Raw genomic sequence first — 12,719 nt, forward strand, 5'->3', positions numbered from 1 at the left:
AAGACCCAATCCGGTCAGAGGGAAAGTTTAAGCAACTAGGAATGTATTGGACAGCAGACACTGGTTTACGAGAGAGCACAAATTTCGCCTGGACGAAGCTCCCTGAAGCAGCAGAATTTCATTTGACTTGCCTATATAAGTGCTCGTTTCCTAGGGTGTTATTATTGTGTTTAGCACGATACAATCCTGATACGCAAAGTTTAGAAAAGATAGACATTTTTACAAAAAGATTTTATGTTTAAATTGTTGTATATTGCCTTTGTTTCTATGTACACATCAATGAGGCTACAAACAAAACTAATTTTATTTTAAGAGCGTCGATTAAAAAAGGTCAACTTGAAACGGATGGAAGACTGATATTTTAAAAATAGCACCTTTCTCAAAGACACGAACACAAACAAATCCTAAATGGGTCGACAGGGGAAATAAGTATGATGTTACCGTAACTCCACAATCATTTTCCATATTTAGGCTTAAATGATAAGTTGGTCCACTTGTTGAAATTCTGCAACGACGCACGATCCATGCTCCGTTATAAATATTTGTGCCGCGATATCGGTATAATGAGATTTACTTATAGGTCCAGTTCGTTGCAAATTAAATGCTACAAATTAGGTGAGCCTGCGATTGAGAAGCGCAAGATATTAGCTTTGTTTATTAAAGTCGTTACTCACTGGTAGAAACATACGCAAAAGTATCAAATCTAACAAAATAAACTCTTCAGGTAGATATGATGGATATCGTTTCAGTTACCCACGCTCATCAATTCCGTCACTAATATCCGCCATATAAAGCCATAAACAACTCTGCGCCACCTGTTCCCATGTCCATCCCTGATCATACAAATATCTAGTATTTTTTTTCTGGATTACACACCCGATGTTTTTATCATTTCCGGCTTCGGACTGTGTCTGTTTGCACAAGCCGAACGGAACTGTGGACTATTACACATAACCACTGCAATATAATATAAACAAACCGCACCCCTTGCGCCCATTGCGCTGTTCACACAAAGAGCGTCCGATCAAATCTGAAATATATATAGGCTTTTCTATGGTCGGTGGATTGATGTGTTAATCGTCAGTTTCATTTTATTCGGTCAGTATATTCCGCAGTACTGATAGCTAAAGTCTGATCATGTTGTGCCTCCGCCGTGTCATGGGCTACTCTATACGAACAGCCTGAGAGTCTCTGATGAGAAAAAGGGAAATAAGAACTCAACAAGACTAGACCAGATCGCGTGGTTCCGGAATAGTTCTGACGACGCCCTCGACATGGCTACCTCCTTTGTCTGCTCTATTGATGCTTAAAGACCCGTTCGTGTTCGTGCCCCATTCGAGGCAACGAGATACCTGACGATGACATTGATTGAGGTTGATCTTCGGTTTTCTCTTGTGTTCCCTTTACAACGAATGGAAGAGCATTAGGCAGGGGCAGCTACCTGAGTGTACCTTCGGTCCTGTTGCTCTCGGCCTCGTTATGACAGCTAGCAGAGCTGAGCAAAGCTATCCCCCTGCCGCAACTCGAGTTCGTAGCCAACTCGGAACACTCGACAAACAAGGCTTAGTAGTGTTATTTGTCTTTGATTGAGTGCTATTGGCATCGCACTCATTCAAAGAAGGGGACACTATCGGTTTCGTATTGCATGCACTCATATACGGCTAGATCTGCTTGTCTATTGAATTGCCTTGTGCTACATTCAAGGTGAAAGTTTGCATGTTCCTGCTGCAGAACATATGAAGCCTTTCTCGGGAGCGGAACAAAGGTACCCTAATATTGTCCGAGCTCTTTAAAGCGATTTGAACGAAAAGGTATACATTGTTCGGTTTTCGTGATTGTTGCTTCTGTGTAGAACTTCAATCACACATCTAGCGGTTTGTGCTCACAAAGGCTGTTAAAAAAACTGTGTCAAAATGAATTGTCCATAACCTATTGCCATATGAAACCGCATGAATGTGGACTGTTGAATACATGTCAAGTACTTTTTCGACAAAGTAATGATGCAACCAACAATTTAAGTACGATAGTTAGATCATACGGATTAGCTAACAGACGCCACTCAGTGATCATCGCAGGTCTTGTTGTATTCGATGTCTGTGCGATATGTCTTACTTTCTTTTTCTTCGGAAGTTTCTTTAAAATAGAGGGATTTGGGGAAGATCCAGCAATTTGCGCATAGGTGCTTAGCACCGAAGAGGCTTGGCCGCGCTTTAAAAGTGTCCGATTTCTCACCGTAGGTTGCCCTAACGCAGTGTGGACTACATAGATAAATCGAGAAAATCTTAGCTAGGGGTGCTTCTGCTACAGATTATGTGATGTAGGAACCTTGAAGAGTCGGAGGGTTATCAGCAAGCGCAGTTTAATAATCGACTAAGCACGCTCCGTCGTCTGTTGTAGTGCAACTTGCCTTTTTAGCCCGAATTGTCTTTCAACCGTGATCCGACGGAGTATTCCTCGCAGGTCTTTTCATCAGTCGGGCGATTTACTTGAGACGAGCAGCAAAGAAAGAGGAAGAGGTAAGCAACCTAAGAGGCCACCGCGCGGACATCAAGTCTGTGACGGAAATTTTGGGCTTCAATCATTCAGAACTATATGCGACTAGTTGGGTTTCATATAGCGTACCTAGAGATCCTGTGTCGCCGGCGCATCGACTAATATCTCAAGCAACTCGCGCCCAACGGAACCAGAACAAATCTGTGGCAGGGGGGTAAGCGCTTCGTAATTCTGCAGGGCGATTTCATTAGGGAACTAGAGCAGTGAGCCAAAAGATCCTCCACTCACAGTACGCGATTCCTGCTTAATTCCCCCCAATGTCGAGATTTTCATGTCACACTACGCAGAGAAAGCTATGGCCTACCCACAAATTTTCAACACTTGTTAGTAACATCTAAGCTCGCCTTCGAGACCCAGGTTCGCATTGTGCTTGTGGGAATTCATAGGGCGTGAGTGCTGCGGTGAAAAAAATCCTATCAATAACTCGAGGTCAAAACTGCCTCGATCAACTTCCAGGTTTACGCTATCAAACTAAATTGTGCCTATGATGTGTTAAGTACAGATGTTAGCTGTATCGAAGCTGGTAGTTTGCTTAGAAGCATTTTGCGAAAGTTCTTTTTGTTTTTTCAAAACTCTCTCTATCGCGCTCCAAAACTTTCGTTAAACAATTCATTGGTCAATTCAGCGCTACACAACAATCTAAATGGTCAACAATGAATATAAATGTCTGTACCAACTAAACTGACCGGTTTCCTATTCCTTTTATTTCTCATTTACTGCCAAGCCCCGACCAGTCTAGTTTTGTCAATGGAAAAATGGCAAGCAAGGCCACTTGTTATATCTTCGACAACAGGTAGTCGTCCAAATATGGTTTGTTGGCATAGGATTTGTTTATGTGGCTACCTCCGTTTTTGCCACGATCTAAAAAGCTGAAGAGTAAACAAACAAAGAACAAAAGTAACACAGTTATCCGTTTGTCTTTTCTTATAGAAAGGAAAACGCTTTGGTGTAAGCGAGGTGGACTATTAATTTAGGATTTCCAACAGTGCTTCTATGAAGTACACGAGTCTACTAAAGTTTTCTATTAGATGTTAGATCGAGAATAAGCGCAATAATACGTAGGCCTGTTGGCTGTATGAAAACATCTTATAGACCATTATATCTAAATATGTACGGCTCTAATTTGGGCAGGAATACAATAAGTGACAGGTGAAATTATCTGCACCGTGATATTATATTAGTAAAAAAGTTCAGATTGCTTTTGCAGTTATTACAGCATTGTTGTTTTGGTACTGACTCCATTGGGAGAGTTTCTTATGGCCTTATGTGGTTTTAAACATCACCTGGTGCGGCGTGGTCGCCAACATATATTCAAGCACGTATCGTTCAAACCACCGCTCTTCAGCTTCCGAGTAGATTACACTTGGTTACGTTTGCTTATTTTTCTAACTCGAGGAAAGGTAGGCCGGCCTGCTAATCGTCCCGGCGTGTTAGTCATCTTTGTGAAATGGCAAGAAAAGTAATACGCCTCTTGTCACAATGTCCACATTGCCTTCCGCATAGATTTCTCGGTCTTACACACTCCTGAATCCCCTTGCTGCTGCTACTCTCCTCCATTGAGGTTAGAAAAGGAGGCGCTCTTTATGTTCACCTAATCGTTCATTTTGATGTTCTTCGCCGACAAGAATTTGATCAGCATCACTGGACTAGCAGAGCAACATAGCTATGCATGACAATCAAGCCAAAGGTAATTGCTTGCTCTTTAAATTACAAGGTCCCATTCCTTCAACAGCCCACCAGATAGACAGAAATCAAATAGGAAAGAGTAAGAAACCACTGTCACAAAGGTCGCTCTTTGACTCGAATTCATACACAGCATTGCCATGTTCTACGATTTTTCGGAAGCTTACAATTCTGACTCTCGAGTCATGCCTAACTTTGCTAAACCGAATTTTTGACAAGCGTTTAATCAGTTGTAAACTATCACAAATTGCCACCAGCTAAAATTAGGAAAGACGATGTGATCTTCCGCAGGTGTTACAATACGTCGCTGCACTTTGCGCGCTAAAAGTGAGAGTGTGCTGCCGACAGACTCAGCGTCGGAAGAGCATGTTAACCAAACCTCGAACTAGATAAACCTGGTATCATCTATATGACGTTGGATGTGAAGGCTACAATTGGAGGGGGGTAAAATACTTTAGTGCAATGTAGTGTTTGTGGGTCACAATTTCCGAACCGGTATAGGATTCGGTATACCAGGTAGAGATTATCAATGAGCAATAACAAATTCATTTGAGGCATATCAAGAGATTCAGGGACAGCTGTGATGACGCGTTGTACCTTGTAAAATGCCGAATTCTATAGCAAAGCCGACACGGTTAACTTATATCATATATAATAATAATTTAACTTATATTATAGACAAAAATCGGCAGCTAGAGAATAGAATAACTTCTGAACCAGAATTACTTGTTAGGCTTTGTTTTGCATAATTGATTTTCTCGGCTCGTTATTTAATCACTACTTTATTTTTTGGGAAATTTTCTTGGGCCGTTTTAGCAATCGAGTCAATTTTCGTATGACAGTCAAATGTCTGTGGCTTTTTGTGGCATGGTTTCCTCGTTTGTCTTCCTTTTCTTCGTTGACTGGAAATCGTAACAACTTGTTCGAGAGACTTAGACGTAGCCTCTGTGTAGCAAAATACCCATCGTTCCACTGTAAAGGCCAAACACGGCAAATATAAAAATTTACCGTAATCCCACCCGATAATACGCAGGTATGTGATGTAATTATATGTTGAAACTTAGCACTATATAATACCAAGATAATAATACGGCAATCACGTGTAATGAAAGATATATTTAATACCTGCCAAGTGTACGTACTCGTAGCAAGCGTTTGCAGCGTGATCAGAGAATTTCGTGTGAATTTAAGTGAACTATACTCTATGTATATATATATATATATATATACATATATATATGAGTCATCGTCGTTATACACATAGTTGTACTTTATATATGTATAAAAAATTAAGAAAAAAATAATAAATACTAAAAAAATAAAAATTAAAAATAATTGTTCCCTAAATGATGTTATTCTTGCATTAGCTCTTTCACTTGAAAAGCCCTAGTATTTCGAATTCAACTTCCGCCAGAAAAACATTCATCTCTGAGAGAAACTTCCATTTGAGGGATTTGCATTCCTCAAAACTTTCCATCACGAAGTTGTGATGCATGTACAAAATGAAACGAAACGTTTAACTGTCAGCGATTACATCCAGACAATTGGTACATGTAACGTAACATGATACAAAGTTAAATATATATAGTACCAGATATGGTTTGTCGGTGATATCTTAACGGGTAACGTATTTGTCTCTTAATTTTGGGGACATGTGGTCTGGGTTCCAACTGGACATAGACGCATTGCTTCGTACTGGGAATCAGCCGTCTGACAGAATGCTTAACGGCGATACCGGATGTAAAACTCGAATTCGAGTACTGGATATGATATGCTAGTGAAAATAAAGTATAGGCGAATCCTATAGAATGAGATCACTCTCGTCTCAAGCTACTTACATTACTCCGAAGAGAGCAGGGCAAAGTATGCTATGCTTGACCTTAGACTTCGTTATTGTTTAATGATATAGGTTGTTGGTAACTGCTTGTTTTGTGTGGTGTCACAGTATTTTTTTGCGAGAATTGTAATACTCATATATTAGTCATATATGTCACATATGACAACTGCAACAATATGGACAGATGGTAGGCAACAAGTATGAACAGCTGACAAGTTAAGCCGTCTTTCAGAAGACCAAAGGTTTCGATTAACGGGAGGCATTAGACTAAAAGAAAAAAGCTACAATGGATACTTCTCGCTTCAGACCTAGCGAAGCCACGAAGTGTTTACGGAAAGGTATTATTATAAGCACGTGAGAAAGTTCGCGTAAACTGAACCTTTTTTCATGCTTTTTTTATACTTGTAGGCTATCGTGCTACTAAACGGAGAGACTATATTGAATTCGCTAGCAGGTTAGCTTAGAGAAATTATTTGAATCCACTAGGAATAGATAAATTTTAAAAAAAATTAGGTCGAAGTACTATAACATGTATGGAAACAATACCCGAATGGCCTTTGGCCTATTTTGGAAGTTATTAACACTGAGTCATCGAATTTCGTCTTAACTCTTCGACACGAGCGATTGATTGTGCCCACTCTATGCTTCGGCTCTTGCTATCGTTACGATTTCGATGATCATGCATAGTATTTCGTCAGCCTCTAGCGGCTACCGCCAAGGGTGGCATGATCTACGAGATTAAGCTTGTATGGATCCCCCTGCTCCCTCTCCGGCCCCACTTACCTGAACGTACTTGTACGCATTTTTTCTAGATTCAGTCAACTGCCATACATATAGTTCAATAGTTATCATAACGCCATCTCTAAAACCAGTTGATGATCACGCGATTAAACAATCAGCGACTTCTTCCTAGTTACTACGTTTAGGCAAAACTACTGTTAACACGACGATGGGTCTTCCCTAAAATGTTTCGCTTTTCAGATAGGCGCGCATAGCTCAGTTGGATGTGTAATATTAATTCAAATTCGTAAACATAAGCATAGAAGATCAGGAACAAAAATTATGTCCCTGGCCTATTCTTTTTGATACTAAGTTTTGCCATTATTGTGACCTGTCGTTCCATGCGAAACCGCGAACACAGAGTTTACAAGCCGAAGAAAATCAAAGAAGAATCAAATTTTCAATAAAGTAAAAAATTTCATTTTTTGTTGATATAAGGTTCCACTATGCGAGGCTAACTATTTGGCAAAGAAACTATCAACTAACTATAAGCTATTAAAAATACAAAAAAACTAAGTTTAATTAATTGGTACTTATTTGTTTCTCCGCAACACAAGCTACTTTTGGTTACCTAGAAATTATTTCAACATAGTCGATTGTATACTACGATTCTTAACAATTTTAATTAGCGGCCACATAATTGCGTTCAGCAGATTTCTGAAGAGTAATCAATCTCTGCTCATTTCAGCGCCATGCATACCACTTATTAATTCCTATCAATTAAATTAATTTGCCACATCCAAAAGCGATAACTGTATATCAGATGGCTTAACAAACTATAGGAAATCCGCCCAATAATAAGAAATTATCGAACCTGAGAATGCACAAATCGTGAACCGATATTATTACATTAGCTCCACGTACTTACATATATAAGACTATAACTGTAAAGTAAAAATGAGCGATTAATTTAAAAATCGTCAGCTTTGGCATCGAGATCTCAAATGTATAAAGCTCCATATGTGTATATATATATATATGTGTGCTAGTTTACCTAAAGAAGCACACACACGTACATACGTGATACCAACTTATTTTATTACAGGTAGATCACAGGGTCGGAACATCCGAGACGTCTGAGAACATTTGGCGTTCACCGTCTTAAAGGACGGTATATTCCCCTTTAATATTTTTCAGTCAAAAACAGTTGTCAATGGAAGCTTAACCTGTCTTGGGTTTTTACCTTATTAATTCCATGTGTCGATATTTCAGTTCATTTCCATTAATATAGTATTTTCTATCAATACTGATTGCTAAATGTCACTTCGAGCCCTTGCCTTAGACACCATTATCCAGTAGTTCCGTATTGTTTTACTAAGAGTCGTCTTATGAGAAAAGCACAGTTTGTCGGAGATATTATTATATATGATTACCATGCATTTGCTGAGAAATTCACCGTCAAACAACACACCTTATGACAGCATATATAAATTAATTCAACATTTTTCATCGTACATGGTCATTTTCATTTTAAGAAAAAAAAACTTATTTCAAGGCTTTTCTACTATAACCTTTTGTATCAGCCCGGGGCAGTTGCATAGGTATTAAAAACATGCGGTAATTAGCTTTCGAAGATCTCTAAAGATGGATCTGTGGTGGCGGTCATATTCAAGAACACCGAACGCCACTATTAGCTATAACTTGTATTCTCGCATTTATGCTTTTTTTTCGCGCATACATGCACTCACACACCCGATGTTTTCCTTTTTAGTTAATAAAGAATTATTAGTTAATTCATTCATATTAACTGTATTGAGCTCATTATTTTAGCGACTTTGCATTCGACGCATCTTACGATCCAATTTCCTCTGCTTTTTTTCCGAGAGTTCTTCCTCTTCCCCAGGAGGGGCAAAAAACCAAGGACCAAGAATCTTAATCCACAGAAGATAGAACGCGTAAATCGGTACCTACAACAGGAATGTAGCCCAAACCAAAAACGTATCAATGATGTTCTTAATATCATCCAAACAAATACCTTTTTTCAAATATCAGGAGCATTGTAATTTTTAGACAAGTGTTTGGCGTTTTCAACAATGATGTTATGATGGAATCAACAAGATTCCATCATAACATGGCGCATTGGTAGGAAAAGCCGTTATTTGAAAAATGTGTAACGCTAATTTAGTCTGTAGTGTACGTTTTCTTTTGCCCATTCTAGGCATTAGAAAATTATTAACATGATTTGCTGCAGACGATAAATACATAGTATAGAAACGTTCGACAGATATTATATAGATATGTTCAGTTGCCACCGGCATGGGCTAAAGAAATTAAACGGAACTTGCCGCAGCACTGGGTTACTGTTACTGAAAACAACACTCCACAGATGCCTTTAGAGGAAAGGTTGAGCTTCTTCAATTATACATGTACTTAAATTTTAAAGCGTCAAAGTAATGCCAAAGCTGTATTAAGACTACCAGAACGCACCAGGGATCTTAGCGACAAACATGCTTCTATAGCACGCTTTTCTCTGTTATAAGGCATATTAAGTGCTATTTTTTGAGAATTATGATTATTAGTCATCATCGTGACAACGAAATATTATTACCGCCACAATCGTGCCTATACTTTTTTTTTATTCATACAACATATACGCCATAAAATAAATAGGACCCAACTATTTCTCTAACACAGTATAAAAATGTATACTCACGAGAAGCATGAGGCACCAGAAGTAATTCGAGAACATAGCGAGAACTTCAACAAACGAACTTAGGATCACAAGATCCTTCAAATACCTTAAAATTATGAAATGCAGTTAATAACGACATTAGATGCTTCAGAAAAATATGATCATAGTGAAACCGAGCAATTCAACCAAACAGCAGATGACTCTACATATAATATTCTACTAGGTATAAATACTAAAAATAGGGGAATTCCATTGATGTTATTTTTGCCACTTCTGATTCCATAAAATACTGTTACTCTGAAGCTCATATAATATAAATTTCTTTGTTTACACAATTTGTGTAGTACGTTTCATCGGTAGGATTTGAACTGGCAACATTTATTTTGTACAAAACTTGATATGTAATAATTACCACATAATCTTGCCAGATAAAGATGGAAAATACTATACTTCATAATATCTGCTTTCCAGATGCATTTTAATCCTATAGATGACTTAGACGTATTGACTCCAGCTTTAATACTTACTCACAAAAGCCATTTTTCATATTGAGGTCGGTGCCTCCGTCTAGTAATTGCCCTGTCTCGGAAAACATAGGTGTAGCCATACTATGCATCATAAATATACATCCAGCTTGAACCAAAGCTGTAAGCGAGAGAATCGTCTATTCGCACCACACCGCATGATAAAAATACAATACAGGAAAGGCAAATTTTACTATACGTAATTATAGAACGGAACACTTGGTCATAATTAGGGGTCTGATTATGTAAAAGAAATGAGCAAAAAGAAAATGTTCAATATTAAATAATAAACATTTTATATGTGTGATATATACATATGTAGGTGTGCTATATTAATGGTTGATATGCAAAATCTGACTAAATGCAGAAGGAATTATGCGAATGAGAAATTTGATAACTATATGGTAATCGATATATATATATATATATATATATATATATATATATATATATATATATATATATCGATTAGCATTAATTACTGGGTGAAAGTGATACACTAATCTAATAGACTGATCTGAAAATTGGAAAGACCCTTTCGCTCAACGCGAACCTCTCGCTATTGTTTGAAAGTTTAAAAGCCTAACAACAACTATTAAAATTCTGTATACTTACAAATAGACCACTAGTGAGTCCGCCAGTAAAGATAAATATCGCGGCAAACAGGTACAGAGTTATGCCACTTGACGACATAATAACATAGAAGCGGATCGTATCCCGGTTTTCTGTGACTACCTGCTTCTGTCCTTTCGTCGCTTCCTTTTTCCCTCTGGGCTCCACAACCTGGTTTGATTCAAAGGTAAGCACAACAAGCAAACACTATTAATAATAGGCTTAACAAAATACATTTTTACGATATGTGTACAGGTCTGAATATTTTGTAGTTAATATTCACAAAAAAATCAACACGTATGTAAATTCACTCGAATGTGCACAGATTTGATGCGGAAAAATTTATGAAAAAATATTGTTATTAATTAGTAGAGCTCGGAAAAATGTTGTAAACGACATGTGCTAACATCTTACATTACAAAATATTCTGCCGTTTGAACTGTAAAAGACGTATATTGATTGGCAAGGTTTTCATGCACCAGAAAATGAAAAATAAAGATTATATATAAAGACTGTGACAAATTATTGTTTTATAGAATCTCCATATAACAACCGTGCTCACAGCAAACAGAGTAAAATAAAACATTCTGTTGAATGTACAGTATTAGCATAAATATTCGAAGCTTAATAAAACAGCCAATTGACTTTGCTACAGCACTTTAAATTAAATTACCTTATGTAGAATTAAACATATTGTAGCTTGAGCTTTGTAGTACTTATGTATATCAAGTAAATTCATAACAATTGAGATTATTCATTTTTCCGGGAAAAACTTGTGGTGGTAGTATATTTTTGTAGTGAGTACTTCAATGTCACATACATTCGAAATATTACGTGAAAAAGTGTTCTAGTTTACGTCAGCCTCAGCTGTGGTCTTAACGACAGGGTGATACTTAGCACCTGCCTGTTACGGTTATTTCGTAAATTGTCAACTTACAACCATCGTAGAACTTGCGCTGTTAAAGCTTTTCGCGACCAATCAACTCTATATCCACCTCCGTATAATACACGCACTACAGTACTTAAAAAACAAAAATACCTCCTTGCCCCTATAGTTGTGGAAACAATGAGTGGTAATAATAAGTGTCCTTGAAATTTCTTGAACTTGATTATTACTATAATTTACTCGGTATAGAGGAAGTTTGGTTAAATTGAACTATCCACTAGGATCGGGTTGTGATCATGTTGACGTCAGCGGTTTAACTCTTATTATTAACTTCAATTAAGAGTGCAAGTAGATTGTTTGGTCTCGACGTGCAAGATAAGATTCCCACTGGTTGCGCCAGTGTTGATCAAAGAATGCCGTTGGTCTGCCAGAAACAATTTCTCAGCTGTTTAACCATTGATGACTCCGGTTTCGTGGAAGCGGGACACACCAAGCGATTCAACGCCGTTATTGGATTAGTCGCCTAGCAACTACGAATGGATGCATGTTGTTGAAAAGCGCGCTCTGACAGAGATTATGTCTGAATGAGCGAAGACAAATATGTTTTCAGAACCGGATGTGTGGAGAACGCAAGAAGAATGAATAAAGGACCGAATGATAAATGGAAACGACTTTGCTATAGTACAGTAAAAATTTCCGAATATATATACTTAAAAATACGTGGAATATTTTTTTGAATGAACATCGTTTTATCTGTGTTCTAAATATACGTACTATTTGTGGACTCCGTTAAGGAAACATACATTGCCATATCTTATAGAACCATGATCATTTAACCTACAAACGACGTAATTGTACTATTTAACTACTACGTGCCCTTGTCCGCACTTTGAGCCGAAAGCCACTTACATACATCTCTGACATTTAGCGATTGGGTTATATAACACAAAAACAAGCAAGCAATAAATTGACTTATTATACACCAGAGAGAGAGTAGTAGGCGTGGGATAACCGTACGACAGTGTCTATGGATTGCGTCTGTTTCTCCATATCGTGATATCTCCTGCTTATCCGAAATGGAAAAAAATACTTCATAGAGAAAAGTGACCATTGATCGATGATTTTGAAGGCCGCACTTTGAGCAGCATACAAGACACCAATAAATAGGCGAAAAAGTGGAACATAACAAGTTAACCACCCGACAAGTTCACA

The 12,719-nt window shown here is 37.9% G+C and overlaps 1 protein-coding gene and 1 long non-coding RNA gene across 2 annotated transcripts; both read right to left on the reverse strand.

The window, feature by feature from the left end:
* Nucleotides 1–4,962: 4,962 nt before the first annotated feature.
* LOC147752592 (uncharacterized) lies at nt 4,963–6,178 on the reverse strand. The gene is made up of 2 exons (XR_015313644.1): nt 6,075–6,178; nt 4,963–5,208 (listed from the first exon to the last, which is right to left on the reverse strand). It is a non-coding gene; the product is annotated as an uncharacterized LOC147752592 (long non-coding RNA).
* Nucleotides 6,179–7,870: 1,692 nt separating this feature from the next.
* On the reverse strand, nt 7,871–11,977 carry LOC111267072 (transmembrane protein 208). Its single transcript, XM_022845051.2, has 5 exons — nt 11,559–11,977; nt 10,625–10,792; nt 10,013–10,149; nt 9,507–9,591; nt 7,871–8,760 (listed from the first exon to the last, which is right to left on the reverse strand). The coding sequence occupies exons 1-5, from the start codon at nt 11,562–11,564 to the stop codon at nt 8,620–8,622; spliced, it is 537 nt and encodes a 178-aa protein (XP_022700786.1). The 5' UTR covers nt 11,565–11,977; the 3' UTR covers nt 7,871–8,619.
* Nucleotides 11,978–12,719: the final 742 nt, after the last annotated feature.

This window comes from Varroa jacobsoni, unplaced genomic scaffold (assembly GCF_002532875.2).
Source record: "Varroa jacobsoni isolate VJ856 unplaced genomic scaffold, vjacob_1.0 scaffold_1144, whole genome shotgun sequence".
In the NCBI taxonomy this organism is placed as follows: Eukaryota; Metazoa; Arthropoda; class Arachnida; order Mesostigmata; family Varroidae; genus Varroa; species Varroa jacobsoni.

What these genes read in the sequence shown, in the direction of transcription:
- LOC111267072 (XM_022845051.2), bottom strand. An exon ending in GACTCACTAGTGGTCTATTT is followed by an intron (nt 10,150 to 10,624) that starts GTAAGTATACAG and finishes TGGTGCGAATAG; the next exon opens with ACGATTCTCTCGCTTACAGC. An exon ending in TCTGGTGCCTCATGCTTCTC is followed by an intron (nt 8,761 to 9,506) that starts GTGAGTATACAT and finishes TTCCTGTTGTAG; the next exon opens with GTACCGATTTACGCGTTCTA.